The 24,783-nt window shown below is 42.7% G+C and overlaps 3 protein-coding genes across 3 annotated transcripts in view; 1 reads left to right on the forward strand and 2 right to left on the reverse strand.

The window, feature by feature from the left end:
• Positions 1-1,745: 1,745 nt before the first annotated feature.
• On the forward strand, positions 1,746-6,410 carry bmp10 (bone morphogenetic protein 10). The gene is made up of 2 exons (XM_078250092.1): positions 1,746-2,615; positions 3,470-6,410. The coding sequence occupies exons 1-2, from the start codon at positions 2,210-2,212 to the stop codon at positions 4,549-4,551; spliced, it is 1,488 nt and encodes a 495-aa protein (XP_078106218.1). The 5' UTR covers positions 1,746-2,209; the 3' UTR covers positions 4,552-6,410.
• An 11,007-nt stretch (positions 6,411-17,417) lies between these two features.
• On the reverse strand, positions 17,418-21,881 carry ch25hl3 (cholesterol 25-hydroxylase like 3). Its single transcript, XM_078250093.1, has 2 exons — positions 21,159-21,881; positions 17,418-18,622 (listed from the first exon to the last, which is right to left on the reverse strand). Exons 1-2 carry the CDS (start codon positions 21,596-21,598, stop codon positions 18,262-18,264), a joined length of 801 nt encoding a protein of 266 aa, XP_078106219.1. The 5' UTR covers positions 21,599-21,881; the 3' UTR covers positions 17,418-18,261.
• A 1,779-nt stretch (positions 21,882-23,660) lies between these two features.
• erlin2 (ER lipid raft associated 2) overlaps positions 23,661-24,783 on the reverse strand; it is a 33,061-nt gene continuing 31,938 nt past the window's right edge. Inside the window, exon 12 of the mRNA XM_078250095.1 lies at positions 23,661-24,783. This exon is cut by the window's right edge and continues 1,829 nt beyond it. The gene's annotated coding sequence lies outside the window, so the exon portion shown is untranslated.

Genomic DNA, 24,783 nt, shown 5'->3' on the forward strand with positions numbered 1-24,783 from the left:
TAAGTGTCTTAGTATTGCACTTGCTAAGTAGCACTAAACACAAAGTGCAGCTAATGGCTGATGGAAAACAGCAGTTTGTCCGGCATTTGTATTGGACATGGTGAAATTGTCGAAATTGATCATTAATATCAAACTTTCATGGCAATCCATGTGATAGTTGTTGAAATATTTCAGTCTGTTCCAACGGGCTGACTGAATAACATTGCCATCCTGAGAGCCATGCAGAGAATGCAGTTTGTTTCATTAAAGCTGCACTTATCAATGCAGCAGGCAGCTCTTTTCATCAGAATAACTGCACGATACCTGCCCAACAAACAGCAGACTGATAAAATAAATGTATCCCTCAGGAGTTCGTGACAAAGTCAGAGCTAAACAGAGAGTGAAAATTGGATGTTAATATGTTGGGCAGCCAGAAACACGACTCCAAAGGACCGCTAACATTGCTCTGTGTCAGCAGATTCTTAACCTGAATGGATTTTACATTATATTTTGTGGTCATGGCGGTATTATCTGGTACTGTGTTAGGTTTCCATACATTTTCCTTCCTCAAAAACATTCCATTGTGAGGGAAACACAGCTGAAAATCATAAAATTCATTCATATTTGATATTACCACAAAATATTGGAAAGTTCAAAGCAACTAGGCTCAATAAATCCACATTTGTTATACCCTTAAGTCCATAATACAGACCATATGGATGGGAATGTGTGTGTGTGTGTGTGTGTGTGTGTGTGTGTGTGTGTGTGTGTGTGTGTGTGTGTGTGTGTGTGTGTGCGTGCGTGCGTGCGTGCAAAAGAACATTGCCATTATCTAGCCCTCTTACGGCCATCAGGAAGATGTGATAGTCCGTTGCGGCAGCAGTTTAACAGAGTGACAGATAACAGCACGTCTGTCAACTGTCAGCCTTGCAGATGAGTGGCAGAGGCAGGAAAAAGCTCATTCCTTCCCATCACTGAGACGCGCCGCAATCACGAGTGTATCTGCAGGTCACACAAAGAAGCTCAGGAATGAAGGACAGTTGCGTGTGGGATTGGGGTTCAGGTGAACAGAACAGAATAGTTCTTCAAATCTATTGAGGAGCCAGTGTGAGTCATTACTAATCTCATCAGAAAACATCCTCTTGTGCCTATGGTGCCCAGATAACCCATTTCAGACACAGTGTCAACTTACCAGAAGAGGAAATACACACAGAACAACAGGGGGGGGGAGGGGGGTGAGATGTGATTGTTACTTTGTTGAATAAACATGACTGATTATTTTGTACAACTCTGTTGTTCTCATGAGCTACTAGAAATGTCGTCCAGACTCAGTATCTTTCATCCTTGATCATTAAGGCCTCACACCTCATTGCGTTTCAATTTCATTTGGACAAGTGTTGTCTAATAGATATATCCTGTTACATTCAACGACGTCAACAGAGCCGTGGTGTAGTTTGTCAAAAAAAAAAGAAACGGTCAATGGAGCCTAGATGCAGCTTGCAGACCTCCACCATTTACAAAGCAAATAAACAAATGAAGAATATCAAGCCTGGAGCACCCACCCAGACAAAATAGCGCTTCCACAAGGAAGAGGCTACAGGACAGTGTTTATAAAATCCTCATTAAGGAAGTTGTGAGATAACACGCTCATGTGCATCACATGTGCGCGCGCATGCACGCACACACACACACACACACACACACACACACACACACACACACACACACACACACACACACCAGCAAAGAGACCATAAGCACTGAGCAATGCAGAGCCCACCATATCATAGATAAGGGACAGAAAGAGCTGGAAAGAAGAGAGCAGAGAGAGAGACTGACAGAGGAGAGGACACAACACAACAGAGATGACTCGGATGGACAAAAACAAGCTTCGGCCACCCTGTCACCGGAACTGCAGCCCAGTTGCACAGGACATCAAAAGGTGTGGATGAGAATAAATACTGTGAGATCTGGAAGAGAGCAGCAGGGACATACACTCCTGAAGAAAGGCTCACACGGGTCAGAGCAAGAGTCAACAACTCTTCTGTCTCCTGCCAGGGATCCTGCCACAACTTTCTTTGCCAACAGATGAACTGACCACAATTTCAATTAACCTTTGGATTAAGGCGTTCAGAGATCACAGTCATTTTGTCTTACTGTAGCATCAGCCCATCCATACTGTAGACAACCCTAGAGAGCATACAATAGAAAGCTGCAGATTGTTTTCCCCATGGCGAGCATTTGGGTCTCTAAACTGGGAACCACCTGCAGCTCCAAGACTTTGCTCTTTCTGTTTCCTATCCTGCTGCTCCACGGGCTCTGTGGACACAGCAGCCCAATCTCCAACACCCATCAGAGGTATCGCCCCGCTCCGGGGCTGGGAGACGGGCATGGAGGGGTAGTGGATCCGTCACTGCTGGAGCAGGACAACAACATGAACATGCAGAGCCTGCTGGAGAGCCTGAAGGAACAGTTTCTGCGGACTTTCAACCTGTCTGGTTTGAGTTCTCCTCCCATGCCTCCTGGAGGCACACGAGAAGAGCCACCTGAGTACATGATGGAGCTCTACAACCGTTTCGCTAATGACCACACGGCAATGCCCACCGCCAACATCATCCGCAGCTTCAAAAATGAAGGTAGAGATCCTCTGCTCCATATGATGATGCCCCTGTTGATTATATGCATTGATTAAAAAAGTGAATTGCCGGTTCTTTCTTCTGCTGCCATTATGTTATTGAATATTTTTATACATTTGTCATTTGTCATTTTCTTCATCACTCTGTGGAAGGCCAAAGAATATTAATCAAGACACTGAGAACAAAGGTCTTCTTGTAAACATGTACAGTGTTTAAGTAGACTGTAGCTTGAAGCATGTACAAACCAAATGTAGTTGTTTAAATCCCTGCCTTAGTCATGACCCTGTTCCTTTATACTTCTCTGTGCAAGGCAATTTTCAAATGAAAATTAGTTCAATAAGTTTATTTAGGGCTAGGGTTTTACAGACAAAGTGAAACAGTTCTTCATTAAAAAAAGACCCAATAACAATAAAAAAACACTTAAACACAAACAAAATTACAAACATAAGACAATAGCCAGTTTAAATAGAGCCACAGACAGTAATGCAATAGGAAGTGCGTGCCACAGTGTCAGAGCCACCACTTTAAAGAAACAATACAGCTTGGAACAGCTTGCAATGAAATTAAGATAATAATTTTCCAATTAAGGATGACATTGAGGACAAAATCTTCAATAGGGTTAGATTTGGGTTAAAACTATTTCAAAATTAAAAAATCAAGGTAACGGTCCCCAAGGTGCTGCCTGGGTTAGGTTTGGTTTGGTTTCAATAGAGTTAGGTTAGGTTTGGGTTAAAAAGTTAGTGTTAGGGTTAGGATATGTTACAGAAGTCAGCTTAAAACCTCATTAAAAGGACTATACAAAATATTTCAACTAACAAATAGTTAAACGTTGACCATCTATTTCTCTTCTCCAGATTCATCTCCCAGTATTGTTGGTGTTGGAGGAGTGAGGCGTCACCCGCTCCTCTTTAATGTGTCAGTCCCCCATCATGAATGCATCACAGCGGCCGAGCTTCGCCTCTACACCCTTGTCCAGACTGACCGCCACCTCTACGCTGGTGTCGACCGCAAGGTTACTATCTACGAGGTGGAATCGCGTGTCGGAGATGAGAACATGACTGCTGAGAACCCTGTGAGAGGCGATGGATTCAGAGGGGGAGGAGAGCAGTTAGAGCTGGTGGAGTTGGCTTCCCGCCAGGTCTACGGCACTGATAACGGCTGGCAAGCCTTTGACCTCACTGCTGCTGTTCAACGCTGGCGCAAATCTGACCATGGGACCACGCACCGGTTGGAAGTGCACATTGCCAGCATTGCTAATGAAGATAAAGTTCAAGGTATCGCAGAGGAAAACAAAGACAGGAATCCACCTGAAGGGGACATGAAGATTGACACCAGCCCTGAGGAAAAACACAAACCCCTGCTGATTGTTTTCTCCGATGACCAAAGTAGCGATCACCGTAATGACAAGCACGAGCTGAACGAGATGATTGACCACGAAACCTCTAACATGATTTTCCAGGACGACTTAGGGATGGGCCTGAATGGTCTGTGGGGGGAGCTGGGGAGGGACAGGGAGGAGGGAGATGACGAAGCAGAGCCGGATGAAGAGGACCTCATCCAAATGCGTTCCAATCTGATTTATGACACAGCATCCCGCATTCGTCGCAATGCCAAGGGAAACCACTGCAAGAAACAATCTCTGTTTGTAGAGTTCAAGGACATTGGATGGGACAGTTGGATCCTGGCACCCACTGGTTACGATGCCTTTGAATGCACTGGCATTTGTTCTTTCCCACTGACGAAGCATGTCACACCCACCAAGCATGCCATTGTCCAGACATTGATCAACATCAACAGTCCTCAGAAGGCATCACAAGCTTGTTGTGTGCCCACAAAGCTGGATCCCATCTCCCTGCTCTACTTGGATGACACAGGCGTGGTCACCTACAAGTACAAGTTTGAAGGCATGGTGGTAGCTGAGTGTGGCTGCAGATAGTCCATGCTTTGAAGGAGTTTAACTGTTCATAAAGTCTTACAATAAGAGGAAAGACACAGAACTAACAGTAAGCTGAGAAAGGAGGTTAGCCAGGACTGTCTTCAACAAAGGGACAATTGTTGGAATCTCTGGAAGGGTTTACTGAGATTGGAAGTGCACATTCACTATTTATGAAACTATGTGCGCGCCAAATGAATTATTGTGGACATATATATGTTTTAAACAGCAAAACAGAAACAACAAGTATTTCATCTAAAGGCATGAATATCAGTTCCCATTATTCGGACAGTGGAAAGCCAGCGTGCTACAGATCTACAGTCAATCTGTCGCCAATAGTGATGTCAAGGTGTGCCCTTATACCCACAGGAATTAAAAGGACCGAACCAAGCACATTCTACACTGTATGCAGCCTGGTGGGAACCAGTGGGAACCAGTTGTCCCCCCCCCCCCTTTCCTTCCCTCTGACATCTGTCTTCCTCTCCACTTATCTCTGGCCTCCCCACTCGTTGCAAACACTAATCAGCACTTCATGTGTCCTGGCGCAGTGAAATGACCCCGGTGAGTCTACCTGACAAGACATGAACTCTCCAGGCCCACCTCCTGCCTCCTGCAGCCTCCTGATACGTACTGTAGCGCTGTTCTCCTAGTAGAAGGGTTATCTATCCCAATCCTGTTACCCACTTCACATGCCTCTTTTCCACTCCCCCGAACTACAGTGATAGCAAGGTGTGGGGGGTTTAGAAACATGTATATCACCACTCAGGCTTGGAGAACTGGACGGCATTCTGGGCAACTTTCGAGGAGGTGGGATGGGGGACTGGGACAGGAAAAGGGGGCAGGGGTTGTCCACATTCCTAGGCAACAAACAATCTTAACCGGCTCAACTCCCTGACCTAGCACCATGTGCCCCAACATATCTCCTCAGTTGAGTCCATAACTTTTGTAGTAAAAATGGCCGTTTTGGACAGTTATTATCTGATGGCCAAACTCAAGAGTGGACATTCCCTTTATGGATACGACCCAAAGGAAACACGGTTACATAAATACAGTTTCTTTGTTTAAAAGCCTTTTAATACCTCTGCTGCTTGTGTCAAATAAAAGACTATTTATTGTTCTAATTTATTAATTTTTACAAAAGAGTAGATAACTATATATGTACATTTGTAAGTTACTTAGTGTAGAGCAGGTTTTGTATCCATGACAATGCATTTGCAGCATAAAATTAATTCTGTTGGGATGATAAATGGTAACAATTTCTAAAACATAAAGAACAATTACTTAACAATGAATTAATCGCTGATCCTTACTGTTTCAGAAAGTTTACTATCAACACGTTGTTAGTATTATCTCGTATCAAGATGGAAGTGAATATTTGGAGCTAAAATGCCACACTGATGTTCACAGTTTCTTGTACATGATCTTTTTTCCACATTACAATTATCAGTCAAAGCATCTTAGTCTGTCAACTTTCCTTTCCATTATTTTAGGAAGAAGCTGCTAGACCAATGATATGCTGACATTCAGATCATTTAGTCCGACAGTATCAGCTCACAGGTCATGGTTCATACATGACACACAAACAAAGAACCATGGGAAACTGAGTGGAAGGCCGGCTAATGAACAAAATGGATGGCCCACTGCTCACACTGACAGCTAGCAGATGCAGACAGCTGTGATGGAAAACCTGTTCGTGAAGAGAAAATGTGAAAAAAAAACAAAGATCTGGACTCCAGTATCTGTGTCTGTTCTCACTAATTTCTCTATGAATGTTAAACTAAATCGCAAGAGCATTGTGTTGTTCCTTTCAAGTACCAACGCGTATTGGTGATAAATAAAGTACACAGATCAGAGTAATGAAATGTGTCAAACTTTCTATTGTATCTTTGTTGCTAAGAATGTGTCACACTAATGTTGTAAGGTGAGATGTCTGTGCTCTATTTGGCTAAATTCCACAGCTACAGCAGCAGAATTGAGGTCAAGAATGAAAATCAAACACTAAGATACAGACAGGCATAACCAGGACATGGATAGTAATGTAAAGATTGGACTGTGGCAGGCAGGTGAGTATTGTATAGTGGTAAATGCCATGCTACTTGACAAACTGGTTAAAGATACAGTTTGACATTTTGGGAAGTAGGCCTATGCTTATTCGTTTTTTTCCCTCCAAGAGATAGGTAAGAAGATTGATACCGCTCTCATGTCTGAATGCTAAATAATGTAGCGACCCTGAAGGACTAACATGGGAAAGAAGGACTGGTGAGAAAGAAAAGCCTGAGAAGACACACGTTAGCCAGCGTTATCAGCAACCAGCCTATTTGTTGTTTTGGGCACTTTTTCAACCCTGTTATTAGCCTGTATGCTAGTCTTACAATACCTGGTTGTCCAATTAAACTTCAGCCACCATGTCCACTTTATTCAGCTAGCTAGCAAGCCGTGCGGCGGAGCTGCGAGCGCTACAATATGAAACTACAGCCAGAAGCCTGGCTTAGCATAAAGACTGGAAACAGGGGGAACAAGATCCATCTACCACCACCACCACCTTCCTAGAGTCTTGTCATCACTGTGACTTTTTACCATTGGACAGAGCCAAGCTAGCTTTTTCCTCCTGTTCCTAGCCTTTATGCTCCACTAAGCTAACTGTCTCCTAGCTGTAGCTTCATTCTACTGTACTTAACAAACAGATAAGAGTTCGGTGTCAATCTTTCCATTTAATTCTCAGCAAGAAAGCTGATTTCCTTTAAGAGGATTTTGAATTCTAATACAGTCATCACTGTCACTAATTTAGTAACATTTCCTATCTATATGCAGCCAAACAGTGTGTGTCGTAACTACAATTGCAGTTCTAGAAACTTGTTATATTACTAATGTTTGCTGTTCAGAGCTTCACTAAAAGTGTTTGGCAACAGCTCACTAACGGCAAGTGCAATGAGATGTTTTAGAAGGAAAACAAGTCACTGACTGACCTCTCATTTAAGATCCAAGCAGAAGTCGTCTAAAAATGGTTACAGACCAGAGGGCAAGAACCTCAGCCTGTTACTGTGACAACAGAAGGTCTCAGCTATATAAAGCTCACTAATTGAATATTTACAGAATGGTGGAAGAAGTATGAATCTGGCCTTTGTCACTGAATGGCAAACTGTCAAGAAATATGATGAAATGGGAAGTCTTTGGTATTTGCTCTGATGATAAGGACTGGTGGAGAGTGCTCTGTGCATTTTCCTCTCTCTTGTTGTGACACGGCTCAATCTGTCAAAATAATTTTAACATCTCTTCTTGTTGTTATGCTGGAGTTTGTGAAGGATTTGGCCTACGTGATTAATTTAGGAGCACACCTCTTAACAAGTAAACAAACTAATCGCTGCCCAATGTACAGACGGTTCAAAGTGCTTCGAAATCATGTAATGCTCCAGTGGCTGAAATCACGACGTTGACGTGTGTCTCGCTGTGAACGTGTGTTTTGGTGAGTGTCATCCAAAGCTGCATGACTCGCCCTGACTCTGACGTGGGGTCTGTAATAGGGCCTGATTGTTTCCGTTTTGGGTCACGTGTTTATCATTCCATCTGTTGGCTACACCACCACCCAGCACTCATCTCTCGCTCTGTCCTCAAATCCCTTCATTTCCCATGAAAAACACACTTTGCACAATATTACTTTATGACCATATGCAAAAGTACCTCCAAATGTTCAAACACCGTTTAACAATTTGCATTTGACTCTGATGTTGCGAAATAGCAAAAAGCCCACTGAGCAGAGCCAGAAATGAAAAACAGATGTCCATGTAGTTCAGACTGTATGATACCTAGACCAATTTCTCAGAACGATGTGTTCACTTCAAGTTAACACAAAATGGTACAACTGTCATTCTTCATTAAAAAAGTAATGACTTTAACTCTCCAGAGACTCTCAAAAAAATATACAGAGTACAAACATAACTGAGTAGGCTACTGCGTGAGAAAATGTAATGTTGGCCTATACAGTTGTATTATTCAGGCTGAACCATTCATAGATATAGGTACGAAAAGTAAAGCACTTTAATTTGTATGTATTGCACATATTTATTACTGTAGCCTGTGCACCACAATGACTGCTGCTGGATAACAGCAAAAACACACCGCATGCTGAAGCGCCGCGAACAGCCGTGAAGTGTAGATTTGTGCCTGATCGCGTGTCTGGCCATTCATACCGGACGGTTACAAAGCGATCTTTCACCTCTCTGCTCTCTCTGTCTCTCTCTCTCTCTCTCTCTCTCTCTCTGTGTGTCTGTCTGTCTGTCTGTCTGTCTGTCTATTGGTCTCTCTATCTCCGTGTGCCTGATCGCGTGACTCGCTGTAGACACAGCTAAGAAGTCAAAATCACCATAAACCTGGATGTTTTATTTTGGAATTGGTTTATTTTGTAAAGTATCCGGCTGCACTGTGGCCTTCCTGTATTTGATTACCTGCCTGGCTTGACACATTTGCTCGCGGCTCGTGGAAGAAATAGAGGAGACGCCGAAACGATCGTGTCAGGGCTTGGCCGCTTCATGCCTGAACACAGCTTGTATGAACAGACAGATAGGATAACATGGACGCTGAAATAAAAATAGCTCCGCTTTGCTGCTCTTCACTGCGCTTTGCGGCACTTCACTGCGCTTTGCGGTTCTTCATGGCACTTTGCGGCTCTTCTTTTGGCTGTAAGCACCATTGACATATATAAATGGACCAACAGATCCCGTTGCTCTGGACGGAGACCAGTGAAGGATATTAGAAGCACTTTTCCGGTGATGGCTGAGTGTTACTGAGCAGCCTCCAACTGAGAGAGACGACGTAAATGTGACGTGAGCAACCTGTCTGAAAGTTGGAAGTCTTCTGGTAGCTGTGCCAAGAGAAATCTCAATCATTCCCAATCTTGCAGAGACGGAGAGCGTAGGTATATGTAAGGAGATAACATAGGCACAGGCTCATTATTGCTAACTAAAATGCTAGTTAACATTAGTAATTAAACTTAAACAGCTAATGTGAAACGAAATTGCCTGCGAGCTTCTCCTGTACTATACGGTAATTCCTCTACTGTATGAACAGTAAGTCCCGTGGTTATAACACAATCGTTAGCCTATTTTTACAAAAACGTCTGCTAAGGAGCCATAACGTGAGGTACAAGGTAATGGAGCCTTACAATGGACAAATAGCGTCATTAAACGCTTCAGATGTAAAGTTATTCGCTGTCAAAGTGGCGCCAGTATGAATGGCAGTCAATGGAATGCTAACGGGAGGTGATGGCTTGTTAGCATCAAAATGGCGCCACAGGAGCTCCGCATTCCGAGGAGAAGCTTACCCCCTTGGTAAGCACGCACTGGTCCTCAGAGGAATGAGGTCAGGGTGGATGGGTAAGGATTAGGGTTAGGTTTGGGTTAAAACGCAACACCCGGGATGGGCGCTGCGAGGGGCACGGGCACAAGGGGACCACTGGTGTGAATAAAACCTTAAAAAACCAAGTTTGGTTATATGCTCCCGGGAAAAACACAAGATTTTTCTTTACTTGCGTTTCTGCGTGCGAAAGTCGCCTGACGACACCATTTTCTGAACATAGCCATACTGAGAAATACAGAGAGAGTTTTGTGGAGTGGATAGTCTTAATTAGCGTTGTATCAACTCATTTGGCAATGGCTTAAATGTAGCGGACGTTCATTCATATAAAAAAAGTTACACACTAAAGCTTTAACTAGTCGTTTTGGTGCGTAAACTTAAAGGTGCTCTAAGCGATGTGACGCGTTTTGTTTAGGCTACATTTTTTGTCACATACAGCAAACTCACTATCCGCTAGCTGCCTGTCCCCTGAACACACTGTAAAAAAAGCGGTCTCTATAGACAGCCCAGGCTCCACTAATGGCAACAAAAACAAACTACACCAACCTGCACCACCAAACATAACAAACAGTGTTCCAGCCAATAACAGGCAAGAAGGATTTGGGGGTTAGTGCGCGGAAGGGAGGGGGAGGGGATGGGATGAGGAGGAGGGAGGGGCGAGCTAGCCTCCGTTTTGTTTCCAGTACTTTGAACGTCAACAAGTAACGTCACCCAACATTGCTTAGAGCACCTTTAACTGTTGGCACCGCATCACTTTTTGTCAGCTATATCCAACTGCAACAGCCGCTAAAAATTAAGGCAAGTGACTTCCGGAAGATGGCGGGCGGGTCAGACGCTTAGTTTTTTAGCTCGCCCGGTCAACCAAAATGCATAACTCGACATTCAAATGTGATAAAGCGGGTGATGGATGGATGTTGAGGGTGTAGAAATACCAAAAACTCAAAGAAAACTCAGGGAAACAGTACAATGGAAGAGGAACACAACCAAAGGGAACACGAGGGCGACGCAGCGGAAAAAATGGACCAAGCGGAAACACTGAGAGAAGGACTTGCTAACATTGGTAAGGATATAAGAGAGCTCAAGCAGCAACTCCACAACGAACTGAGAACATTCAAAGACAAGCTTAAAAGTGAAATAAAAAACGAGATAAAGCAAGAAGTCGCCAATCTCAGAAATACAGGAACAAAAAGCAGACATGACTGAGGCACAGGCCCGCATAATGGAGTTGGAAGAGTATAACACAGAGGCAAGTGATATGCTTGCTAAAGTGGTGAAGCAGGTACGCCAGATGCAAGACAAACTAACGGACTTAGAAGCGAGATCACGGAGGAACAATGTAAGGATTTTTGGCCTGCCCGAGGACACAGAAGGAGCCTCTGTCGCCGAATATCTGGGCAAGTCGATGGAACCAATCTGCAAATCCAGCGCGCACACAGAGCTCTCACACGAAAACTGAATCCAGGCAGTTTGAAACCAAGGAGATGGTCCTACAGGTCTGGGAGAAGAAGGGGCTACAGGTGGGCGACAAGATAATTAACTTTGACCATGACTATCCCACTGAGATTGTTCAAAAACCAAAAACATATCTAAGTATTAAGAAGATACTGAAGGAAAAGGCCATCCGTTTCCAAACCCCATTTACGAAAATAAGAATCCATTGGAATAACGGAGTAAGGACCTACGACAATGTGCAGACATGACAGCCAGGGGAATCAATGTGGGCGTACCGAACGATGACGCGGAGCCGAGGTGAGCGGGGATGGAAGCGAGCAGGACACCCCAGAACGACGATGGACGAGGCGGCACAGCGAGCGAAGGAAAAGTTACAAAGTTTTCAGAGGAAAGCCGACAACTAATGCCCCAGACAGAATGAAAGATAACAGCGCCGCAACATAACACGGTACGGCTTCATTTTATTGAGTTCAACAACATATGAAGACATCAGCAGGGCGAGGGAAAGCCAGCAACATTGTTTCATGTATATGGTTAAAATGACAATAAAACACACCTGAGTTGAGTTGACTGTCTCGCTGTCCGTCTGTAAACGGTAGGCGTGGCCAGGGGCGCCATATAGAGCTCAACAGTCCCGCCCCTCCTCAGAGAGACCTTGGGTTCCGGAAGTAAATTTCCCATTCATTTCTCCCATTGACGTCTGGAAAAATCCATATATAAAGAGTTTTAGACCATGCCTTAGGCTAACCAGGTGGTACGTGACTCATAAGCATACAACGTATCATTTTGAGTAAAAAAAACAAACAGAAAATCCCAAAAAAGTCAAAGGTACTAGACTGTGTACATATCGTCATCTCAGAGCGAAGGAACTACTCCTCCCATAAACCACGTGCACCACTGAACAAAGGAAGCTAACGTTAGTTTAGCTAACAGCTAATTTGGCTAACCGCTAGCTGAGACAGCATGTAATAACTTTAAAAGACCCTCAAAATAAAACCTGAAAATAACCGTTAACATATATATGGGCTGTTACGTCAGCTGCAGACGGCTTTACCCAGTGTTAAGTTTGAGTTAATGTTATTTTAGACTGAATCAAGCTGTCAGCTAGCGGTTAGCCGAATTAGCTGTTAGCTAAACTAACGTTAGCTTCCCGGCAGAGGCTAACGCCAGAAGCGTGGAACAGATCGTGATTCGTGCAGTGTCGTAAATCCTCGTGACGGATCGTGCAGGCAGCACAGATCGGGTACTGACACCCCCCCTACTCACCAGCATGAGTTCCACCAATCAGAAGCATCACTGTGAGATTGTGGGATTGTTCAGGATTGTGGGTAATGAAGTACTTATCCAAGACATCGCGAATAAAAGACATTTATCTCAAAACAAGGGTAGTGCCCCATGATTTGTGGTGTCTATATGAGCATATACAATCGCTGAGTCATGTCGGCATGCTGGTTTTAAGTCTTAAGGTTTTAAGGTTACGATTTTTTGGCTTATACTCCAATTTGTCAATGGAGAAAATGCATTGTATTTTTACTTCCGGAACCCGCTGTGGGCGGGACTTTTGAGCTCTATAGGGGGGAAAAGTTTGGACAATTTCAAGGGTCCTTGACTGACAGGGACCCCAAAAAATAGGTAAAAACTAATATAAAAATATTAAACCATCATCATTCAGTATATATATTTCAAATATAATAATAAAATTAATGATCTCTTTGTTTTTACTTGTTTTTGGGAGTAAAAGTTAAATATCCCCACTGACCAAAAAGTAAACATCCATATTGACTGACCACCCCCTGTATCTGCATGAAATGGTTTGGTCCTGCCATAGCGCACTCAGTGACAGTGTTTAGTTGCAGTCAGATGCGCCAGAACTACAGTGACCACAATGTTGCCGAGTAACGTTAAATCAAAATCTGGTTTTCAAAAAAGGAAAGAGAGAGAGGAAAGACAAACGAAAGGGTGTCAAACTGTAACCCAGTTTTTCATCAAGGAAGGTGGGTAGCCTATAGTCTGTGAGTGGTATTAACCTGTTGGCTTAATGTCCATAGTGAAATAAGCTAGCTAGCTACAGACTAGTGTTAGCCTACATTTAATCACCATTTAATCAGTGCAGGGAAATGTTCAGCAAGATATTCATATTAAATCATTGTCCCTGCCCCTTTTAGCAGACTTAACAGATGAGTCAGCAGCACCCCAGTCTCCCCCTAACTGTGCCCCTCCCTGTCCCGGTGAAGAAGGTGAGCAACATTGTGTTCAGTGACATGCCAGTTAGCATCATTGCAGGGATCCTGTGGGGATTTCTCTGTCTTTCATTAATAATTATAATAATCCATCCATCCATCCATCCATCTTCATCCGCTTATCCGGGGTCGGGTCGCGGGGGTAGCAGCTCCAGCAGGGGACCCCAAACTTCCCTTTCCCGGGCCACATTAACCAGCTCCGACTGGGGGATCCCGAGGCGTTCCCAGGCCAGGTTAGAGATATAATCCCATTATAATAATAATTAATAATAATAATTCTGTTAAGAGAATTTCCCATTTTGTCAAATTTTACAATAAAAATACATTGAGACTGTAAAAGATGACCTTCAGCACATTTTTTATGGTTGCTTTTAAACTTGCATCAAATAGTGAACTGCATACTAGACTTGCATGCATGTACAAATCACCAGCAGTAAATATTGTGCTAGTACTAGTATTGAACTACAAGAAGCAAGACAGTTGCAAGCCTTTAATTAGAGTTATGTAAAGCTTTTGATGGGACAGTCAGGTCCTAGAGATGTGATGACAACAGCTGCGCAGAGGGGGCCCAATTAGATTTTTTGTCATGGGGCCCAAAATTTCTGGCGGCGCCCCTGGGCGTGGCTTGGGAGTAGACTCTAAAGCAGCAAAGCAAGTGCATTCTGGGATTTGGTGTCTTTCATCCACATGAGACAAAAAAACAAATTTTCTGGCTTTTCTCGGCCTAGAAGCCATCAATTTCAAAAAAAAAAAAAAATCACATTTCTACTACATAAGTGACCCAATTTAAAGATATATTCATCTTTCCAATGGTGAAATATCCCTTTAATATATTTCCCAGATTTTTCTATCTTTTCCAGTCTTTACCAGGAGGTCTTATTATCTTATCTTGAGGTCCCCCAAGATCAATTTACAAATTGGGACAGAATGATTTCTAGATTTGTCTGGGGGGGCAAAAGACCTAGAGTCAGATATAAAACTCTTCAGCTAACAAAAGAGAGAGGTGGTATGGGTCTTCCAAAATTAAGGGAATACTATTATGCTGCTCAACTGAGACCTGTGTACTGTTGGTGTAAGTCAGAATTTAGAGCAAAATGGAAAGATATAGAAAGAGAAGTGAATCAAATTCCAATTCAACATTTGATCGGAGATTATAAACTATACAAGGAACTCAAAAATAAAATGGATCCAATAACAGTACACACGCTAGGTCTGTGGTTTAAAATATTGAAAATATATAAGATTCAGAATGACATAAATATATTAAAATGGGTAGCATATGATAGTAATTTCAAACCTGCAATGTATGATCAAGGATTCAAGTATTGGTTAACAAAGGGAATAACAACTTGGTGTGTTTTGGTAAAAGAAGGGAGGCTGGAGAGTTTTGAAAATCTGAGAAGAAAATAGGAAATTGAGGTAGATTCTTCCAAGGAGGTGAATGGTGTCATCCAAATCATAACAAAAGCATATCAAGAAAGTAACATAAGAATAATTTCGGCATTGTATAAAGGTTTGAATACTAATGACAAACATTCAACTAAATCAGTCCTTCCAGAAAAATGTGGAGTTTTTTTGTGATTGACTTCTACTGCATTGATGACAATGTCTCTTCTGTGAAAAGTGACTGAGGCTTCTCATTTCTAAAAACATGTGGTTTGGATTACTCAGTCAAATCCACATGGGGCCAGTTTACAGAAAGTAGTCAGATGAGAGGCCCAGGGAATAAAAATGATTAATCACAGCAGCACAATAGAAACCAAAACCTAAGACGAACAACAAAACACCAAAGCACTGATTATAACAGAATCTTTACATACATGATATATATATATACTATATACTCTGAAAACATGGTACAAATTAAACAACAGTTTGGGCTCAAAAAGGATTAAAGACTTACTTTACCTTTCATAAAAATAAATGACAGACAGATCATTTAGTGTTATTAAAGAAATAGTTTTTGGGAAATAGATGAGAAGATTGATGGCACTCCTATTTGAGAGTGGCATCAAACTTTCTTTCCTTTCACCAGTTTGTGAAGTAACCTGGCATGAGTGAATATCAGCCGACATCTCACAGTTGTAGTTTTCCTTTTAACTACACTTACGATCAGCATTGCTCAAAACCAATCTGTCATGTATTATCTGCCTTACGCCTACAAAAATATATATTCATCCAAACACACTCCCTTGTCACATGGGCAAATCAGTTGCACATTATTTCGAGCATTTGTTCATTGTTTGACTGTCCTGATTTATTGTGTCATTCCCACGCTCTCCTCATTTCGTGCTGCATTCGTGATACAGAACAGCTGTACATGTAAGTGCTAAAATGCCATCGTCGGTTTTCACATTGTAAATACTTGGTCCTGACCATGATTGTACATAAACTTTGTGAATTCTGAGATCATTGACAAGGAAACAGAGTGTCTAGTCTTGTTAAGGGAACTACACAGATTTCAATGATTTTCATTATAAATTGCACTAAGTAGTCACGACTCTCAAAATGTCTTAATACTGTAGGATGTGTGACTGAAATGGCAATGGTTGGGTCGGTTTGCTGTAAACTGCGGGATGATGTAACCCTCACGAAGTGTGTGTAGGGCTGCAACCAACGATTATTTTCTCGATTAATCGTAGGTCTTTAAAATGTCAGAAAATAGCGACAAATGTCCATTGCAGTTTTTCAAAGTCCAAGGTGATGTGTTTAAATGTCTTTGCAGGGTTTATTCAGTCCAACACTCGAAGATATTCAGTTTAATATGATAAAAAAAACAGAAAAGAGCAGGAAATCTCAATATCTGAGAGGCTGAAAACAAGCATTTTTTGTGCGTATGAAAAGATGAGCGCAATGACCAAAATCTGCAGAAAATATCCTTCATGGCGTCGTGACGGCTTTGCTGAAACCTGAGCAATGCTTTTTTGAAAAAGTTTGACATATCAGGCTTTTCCCTAGCATTTTACGGCCTAGGTGCAGCACCTTTGGGAACCACCTAAGCCAAATGAATGTAACTAAATGACTTTTCTCAGATCTAATGATTGTAGTTGTTAGCAAGTTTTGTCTTCAAACCCATGTTCTCCGTCTGTTTTGCACATAAATGAAGCATGGAGTATAAACTATCACCCAATTCTGTGTTACATCTTCTTAGCCAACTTCATTCCAACATATTACTGTTAGTTTTACACTTATTTATGGATTTAATGGTGAATAAACCTAATTCATATTAAATTATACGTATGTTGATAGATAATACACAGCCTGTTTCGTTTATGGGACCATATACTGTATATATGGGACCATATGTAAACTTTGAAAACAGGTCAAATTTGACCCGAGGACAACAGGAGGGTTAAGCTCTAAGGGCCCTATTTTAACCATCTGAAACGCAAGTATCAAACGCCAAACGCAAGTAGCTTTGTGGGCGGATCTCGGGATCGCTGTTGCTATTATACCGGCGGGATAAATGACTCTTGCGCCCGACGCAAATCTAAAATGGGTTGGTCAGAAGTAGCTACATTACTCATAGGTGTGGTTTGGGCGTAACGTGCAATAAACCAATCAGAGCGTTATCTCACATTCCCTTTAAAAGCAGGCGCGCTTGTTCCATGGCGGATTGCTATTATAATGGCAGATTTGCTAGGCGCACGCTCTTAATACATCCAGGGGCGCACGCTCTTAATACATCCAGGGGCGCACGCTCTTAATACATCCAGGGGCGCACGCTCTTAATACATCCAGGGGCGCACGCTCTTAATACATCCAGGGGCGCACGCTCTTAATACATCCAGGGGCGCACGCCAGTTGAGCGGTTCACAGCGGTTTTTCTTTTTGACAAAATGTAAATAAAGAAATGTCACAAAAAAACATTCTTTCCGATGTTTTGGGCTCACTCTCACTGAATCACGAGGTTATGAATGCATGGTGATATTTTTGCAATGTAGTCTAACATTAGACCGAGATGACCTCACTATAGACGATGCAGCTCTTCTGTCTCTCCTCTCCCGTGCTGCTGCTGCTGGGGCATTTGGGTTAAGTGGCATCGGCACATGCAGTTCAACATTACATCTCCTCTAATATTTCCTCATTTATGTCATCAACACATCCATGATTCATGGAAATGTTGTGTAAAACAAGGTTATATATTTGCTTGTATTTATGTATGGTTTGCAAAAATGGGAACTGCTGGGTCCGTGAGATGAGAGAAGCAAAGTATATGCGCGGTGTGCACACTCTACATTACGGCCAAGCACGCGCCCTTAAAATAGCATCTGAATAACGCGCCACTGACTTTAGACTAGGTTTTTCCTGGTCCGTGGCACAATTGTTTTCTCAAACTGCAAAATAGCACTAGGGAACGTTTGCGCCGGAACACGCCTCCTCTTTTTGCTGAACCGCCACCGGGAGCGCAAGTTCATTCCCTGATTTACCGACGTGAGTCTGTGGACGGAAAAGTCCGCTGTGCGTCGGGTGCAAAATAGGAACGATACATGCGTCGGTGTACAAAGTCAATTGCACTGGGTGCAAGATAGGGGCCTTAGAGTGTTATTTATTATCTGCTCTAGCTTTAGACACAGATATGAAAATGATGACGGTCCAAAAAAAATGTAAGTCTTCTACAAGCCTAGGGAAGACACTGCATATGCAACAGTTTTTGTTTTTGTCACTGTGATCATTTCACTGGAGCACGGAATGTGCCAAAGAGGAGGTCCCAGTGGGTGAAGTAGGGGGCGTAGTTGACGCTGAGGAGAGTATGGTGGGCTTGGTGACTGGGGGCTCCTCCTAGACAGGGCAGAAGCCTGTGCAGAGCCAGGGGCAAGTCATAGCCGCAGTGGGCCTCCACTGCCAGCCAGCTGTTGATGAGGTGGAAGAAGGCTTCGCTCAGCGGGTGGCAGCCCAGCACCCAGGCGCTGCTCAGAGCCAGCAGCAGCAGAGACAGCAGCTCGCCCGAGTTACTGTCCTGGGCAGCCAGAGCAAAGGGGATGTGATGCTGGTGGTGCAGCTGGTGGATGTTGCGGTAGAGCCAGGGAAACCTGATGAGAAACAAACAAGCTGTCTCTGCTTACATTCCCTCGGTTATGGATAATCACTGCAATCTGTCATCTTGATATTTCAAGAGATGGCACTGTGCCAAAAATGCTTCACATCAGACACAAGAACCGTTTCGGATTAAAGGAGAGCTATTATATACTGTTTTCAGGTTCAGACTTGTATTTTGTGCTTCTACTGGAACATGTTTTCATGCTTTAATGTTTAAGAAACACTTCTCTTACTGCCCGTGACTGCTGCACCTGTATTCACCCTCTGTCTGAGACGCTCTGTTGGGGCGCCTTGTCTCTTTAAGCCCCTCACCCGAAAAAGTAAAGTCTGCTCTGATTGGCCAGCGTTTCCGGATCTCTGGAGTCTCTGCATCTGTCTTCAGCTGTCGCTGTTGTCATTACCCGATGTGAGTCGCGGTATACTCTGATTTAAACGGTTTACGGCATAACGTGTCATACTGAAATTTGTGAAATCCATAAAATAATACACTTTTCTCATTACAAACAGAAGATGGAAAACGTTTTAGCTATCTATGATTGTTTGATCACTAACGTTAGCTCAAAACGCCATTCAAGTGACAGCCTTTGTTGTGTTTCATTGCTAACTTGTAGCCAGCAGTGAACGAACTTCGTCATGTAGGTCCATTTTAATTGTATCGACATTACAGAAGTCTCTCGTTAGCAGTTAGCTCGTTCTTGTAGGCTACTTGTCGCAAAGTGACGCATGCGCATCTCACATCTGCACTCGATCGGGTAGTGACATCCGTCTCTGTACAGCAGTGTTGCCAAGTTTGCAACTTTCTCGCTAGATTTAGCGATTCTTTAGACCCTCTTAGCGACTTTATTTCTAAAAAGCAAAATTTAGCTGCTTCAGATCATTGGGGAAAAGAGAGATAGGCTATATTATATCATAATTGATTTCAATTCATACTACTCAGAGTAATCACAGTCCACAGTGCTACTGCCAACAGCACAGGGTTTCTGTCTCCCTCTTCTCTTGTGCTGTGAAGCAGGCAGTCAGCTAACACAACCACTAAGCCTTATGCAAATGACAGTCACCAATATGAAAATGAGGGTATAACGTAATCTAGCAACTTTTACCAACTTTTGGAGCTTGTGCTAGCTACTTTCATTAGAAAAGAGTTGGCAACACTGCTGTACAGTCCATTGCCGTTGCAGACTGACTGCAACGGAGTATATAGTGGGACTTTACACCATGAAAAATCAGCAAAAAAGGCTTCTAATACAACTATTACACAACCGGATGTTCCAGGGGGAATGTGATTGGAAATTGGGAAGAAATTAACAACATCTGCCGCCAAGATTACAACTTTCCATTAGCATGTAGCTTTAGTTAGCAGTGAACTGTAATGGAGTATAGCTGCACTTTTTACCGTGCAACATCACTGATAAAGGCTTCTAAACCAAAAACTACACAACAGTACATGTTCCAGGTGGAATGTGATCCGAAATTGGGGAGAAATTAATAACTTCGGCAGCCAAGATTACAGCTTTTCCTGGAATTAGCATGTAGCTACATATTAGCAGTGGACTATAACGGAGTACAGCAACACTTTGTACCGAGAAAAATCCCCAATAAAGGCTTCTAAACCAAAAACTACACAAACAGGCATGTTTCAGCAAGAATGTGACCCGAAATAGAGGAGAAAATAGATATGACAGAAAATACAGAGAGAAAAAAAAGGTCTCCTTTAAACATTAAATATTAAGGCCATTCTCCCCCCTTGTATTTTGTATGTAGCCTATATGTACAGTAGCTACATACTTCTCAGCCATTATACCTGGATCTAACAAAAGCAAACTAACTCTTCTTAATTGAAAATTCTAAACTAATCCAAACTTGGCCTGATGATGTAATAGTGATGTCATCAGGGTTATCTCCGACTGGACTTGTGATTTTAAATTTTGAGCACTGTGTGACAAAGTAGGGCGGTTGAATTTGAAAGACGTGGCAATTTAACACGGACAAAAGTGTTAAAGGAAGATCTACATTTGTTGCATTATGGGAAATGTCGACGACGGTTCACTTATGGGGTAGTTCCGGTGCCGGGGGCGTGGAAGGCTTGTATCATGTGGAGGTGCCGACAGTTTTGTTGTTATTACTTGTTATTGTTATTATAGTGCGTAGTTACCACCAGAAACTACGCACTATAGCTTTAAAGATTTTAATTTTCACTGTAAATGCATATCGGTTTTAATTACTAATAATCTGTATTGGTATCGGCCTTGAAAAAACAGTATCGGTCGATCCCTAATATATATATTTCTGTTTGCAAACAGCTTTCCTGTCAAACTATTTATTGTATTGTATTTATTGAATAAAAAAAGATTAGACTGTATTGAGCTCCGATTAAAATGAATTGGCACCGAAGTCAGAGTTGTGTTAATATATTTAATGTTTTGTTTAAAAAAAAAAGAAAAAAGCGAAGTGCCCTTTTTTTCGACCTGAGCCACTGGCCCCCAAAATGTCTGTGCGCGTCCCTGCTTGACATGGGTGCAGACAGCTTACCTGTGCATGCAGATGTGCCATATAAAGAAGAGCATGTCAAAAAGCAGTAAACACGCAAAGACTTCCACGAAGAACTGCCAGCAGGATGGAGCCAGCTCCGGCATTGCGGGGCTCCGCACCATTTGGAACAGCGCGGTGGCGGGGAGGACGGTGGTCAGGTATCGGTACAGCACCCTCCAAAAACAGCCAACCCACCGGCGGAGAGGCGGCGGCGGACCCGAGCCTGCGGTGATCCTCCACGAGCGGACCCGCTGGCAGACACTTCCCAGGGCGTCCAGCGCGAGGAAAGGTGCGCAGAGCAGCACGTGGGTCACAAAGCCGTAGAGCGCGGGCAGGTAAGGGGAGCGCAGGATCTCCTCCTGGCCCACTCTCACACACTCCCACAGCCCCTGGAGGAGAGGCGCACGCACCTCTCCATGCCCTGCGCAGGTCACACTCATCCCGACTCGCCCCTCACCATCTGTCTACTATCTTCTTTTAGCGCGGGTATCACCAAGTCTCACAAAAGAATACTTTCTCTTTTTTTTAAACAATGCAGTAGTTTGTTTGACAACTGTAACGCTATTATCCTCATGTGATTTTAAATGACTCCACAATGATCGGTCCTGGATAAACTCTCATAGGCTACATATTAAGGAAAGGTAAGTTAGGTGGTTTTCCTCCGCTTCATGCTTGAGGCGAGTGTTGATGTTCTTGCTGAGGTTTTCTCTCTATATGGTGGAAGGCGGAGAGGGAGGAGCCCCCCGATCTGATTTCTCTCCAATTTCATTCCTATTTCTTTTTTTATGTTGACGCAAGCAGTAGGCTAGGTGAAGTAATTCACCTCATGGTTGCATTCAGTTAATTACAAACTATAACCTCCCTGAAACACAGGGGGTTTCTGGGAAAGGACTTCCACATCAGATGACTATACAGTGATTTGGAAGTGTGACTAAGATCTGACAGAGTCTGAGGATTACATTGCTGACTGCTTGTAGAAGATAATGAATTAGCTAACAGTTTGTCATTTTTTTCCTGATATCCTCGACTGAATAAGTTCCTATTGTTTTACCTGATCAACAACTTTTAGTGTCTCCTGATTTATTTAAAGTGCTCATATTATGCTTTTTGGCTTTTTTCCTTTCCTTTATTGTGTTATATATCTTTTTTGTGCATGTTATAGGTTTACAAAGTGAAAAAGCCCAAAGTCCACCCCCAAAGGGACTTACCATCTCCAACAGAAAACACTGTTCACCAACTGCTCCAAACAGCTCTGTTGTAGTCCAGCCTTTACTTCAGAGACAAACGTGGTCACTTTGGAACACACGTTATAATGCTCGCCTAGCTGCTAGCATGGCACGCCCTCATACTCTGCTTCTGACTGGCTAGTAGTCCTTACCTAGGTACTGTCAGGGCACGCCCTCATACTCTGCTTCTGACTGGCTAGTAGTCCTTACCTAGGTACTGTCAGGGCACGCCCTCATACTCTGCTTCTGACTGGCTAGTAGTCCTTACCTAGGTACTGTCAGGGCACGCCCTCATACTCTGCTTCTGACTGGCTAGTAGTCCTTACCTAGGTACTGTCAGGGCACGCCCTCATACTCTGCTTCTGACTGGCTAGTAGTCCTTACCTAGCTACTGAGCATATGTGACTCCCAACAAAGATGGAACAGAAGTGTGATGCCTCACTCTGTAGCTAAAACAGAGAGCTCAACACACAGGGTGATAAGAACCGTCACGACCAATCGAACGAGGAACGCCGTGCAACATGAGCTGAACTGTCACTTGAAATCTCCCATGGTCAGTGGTTCCTCGTTCGACTGGTCGTGACTGTTTTCCCAAGATGGCGCCCGCCTGTATACATGAACGGTACTGTCTTTATAAACTATCTTTTTAATAAACTGTCTGTACACTTACAAAGTTCTCAATGCTTCGGTTTACATGTAGGGACCCTCATTATGCTACCGTTGAAGTGTGGTGATATTTTGAGCCTTGTTAGTGGTGTAGAAATAGCCATTTCTTTTTACCCGTGCCCCGACGACTAGCGTTATAAGCAACACAACAGCACAGTAAGCAGCGCTCTAGTGTGGCTTTATTTTATGTTGAAAAAGCCCTGTAAAACTGCAACCCACCATTGAATCAAAATAAAACTTTCCTCTTATTTGTGAAATAAGCATGTAGCATGCTCCACCCCTCAAAGAATCGGAATTGAGAATCACTAAGAACCGGACACGAAAGGAAGAATCGGAATCAGAATTGTTGTGTCCTTCGGGTCCCAGTGACCCGAAGGACACACACAGGTTAAAAGGGCAAAATTAAAGTTAATTTGATTTGTGATGGGAAATGCAGTGAGAAAGCTTTCAATCATTATAACTCAAAGTACTTTTTCAACTCTTAGATAATCAGATATGCAATTACAACAGCTGTGTAGATCCTAAATGTTTGTGTTTGAAACAGTTTCAATAATGACAGACATGCTACATATTAGATATGCAATGCAAATAAAAACTCGTAATAATGCCATTAGTTTCTCAAAGAATAAACTTGACTTTATTGTCAAATGACAATATGTTGATTACACATTCACAATTGAAATCAGTGCAAGAACATTTGTTTTTCAAGTCATTGTAAGTCTCAATCAATCAGAGAAATTCAAATTTAAATGACAACTGGAAGTCATTTTGAGGAACTGGACCAACTTTAAACAACAACAGAGAGCGGTGCCAACACATAATAGAATCACTGTTCTGTACTAGAAACAATACATGGAAGTTGTATTTGGTTGCGGTGATTTGTAGACACAAGACATTGAGCTTCATACTACAGAAATATTCTCTCACCCATCGTCTGCTCAACAAAGAAGAAAATCGTCAAGTTCAACATGTCAAGTTCCAAGAATCAATGACTAAACATGCCCCTTCCCCTGAAGCTACATAATGAAATGAGTCAATCATTGATGTTGAGTGGTCCTTTTCAGAACATATAACTCGGTTTGTTAACGCACACATATTCTGTGCATTGCAACATCCCTCTGTTGCCAAATGCTGTAAATCCAACACTTTGTCGGTGTCAACAAAGAATGTGTTTAATTATCTAAGACAGAGAACATAAGAGGTCACACATTTAAAAACAGTTGGTTTTTTGGTCCCGATTAAGCCAAGATTTCTCAAATCTCAAAAATGATTATCTGACTCCTACAGACAAACTTAACATGCGCAGTTGGTAATATTTGTACTGCGAGTCTCTCCGCATCAATCAGTATATTGCACTTCCTACACCATCTTCCTCCTCCAGTGCATTAAGTCATGTTGCCATTCTTCCAGGAAAAACATGAAATGGTTATATGTTAAATCATCATGGCCTATTGACAAAGGCCGATGCCACAATGTCATCTCTGATGTATGAAATCTGAAGTAGAAAAGCGGTTTGTTTTTCTTGTCAACACCCATCGTAACCTTTTTCAGAGTGGCCATGGTATTGATCTCCGAACGCAAAACAGATATTAACAGTCAAAAAAAATAAACAGCAGCACAAATATAGTCTCTCCACTGATTGTACAGTGAGGAAAACAAAACAGGTGCTACATACATACACAGCAAAATGTGGTACAACTTCAAACGGTTGCACAAATTCAATTAATATTTAA

The sequence above is a fragment of the Sander vitreus genome, chromosome 5 (genome assembly GCF_031162955.1).
Source record: "Sander vitreus isolate 19-12246 chromosome 5, sanVit1, whole genome shotgun sequence".
In the NCBI taxonomy this organism is placed as follows: domain Eukaryota; kingdom Metazoa; phylum Chordata; class Actinopteri; order Perciformes; family Percidae; genus Sander; species Sander vitreus.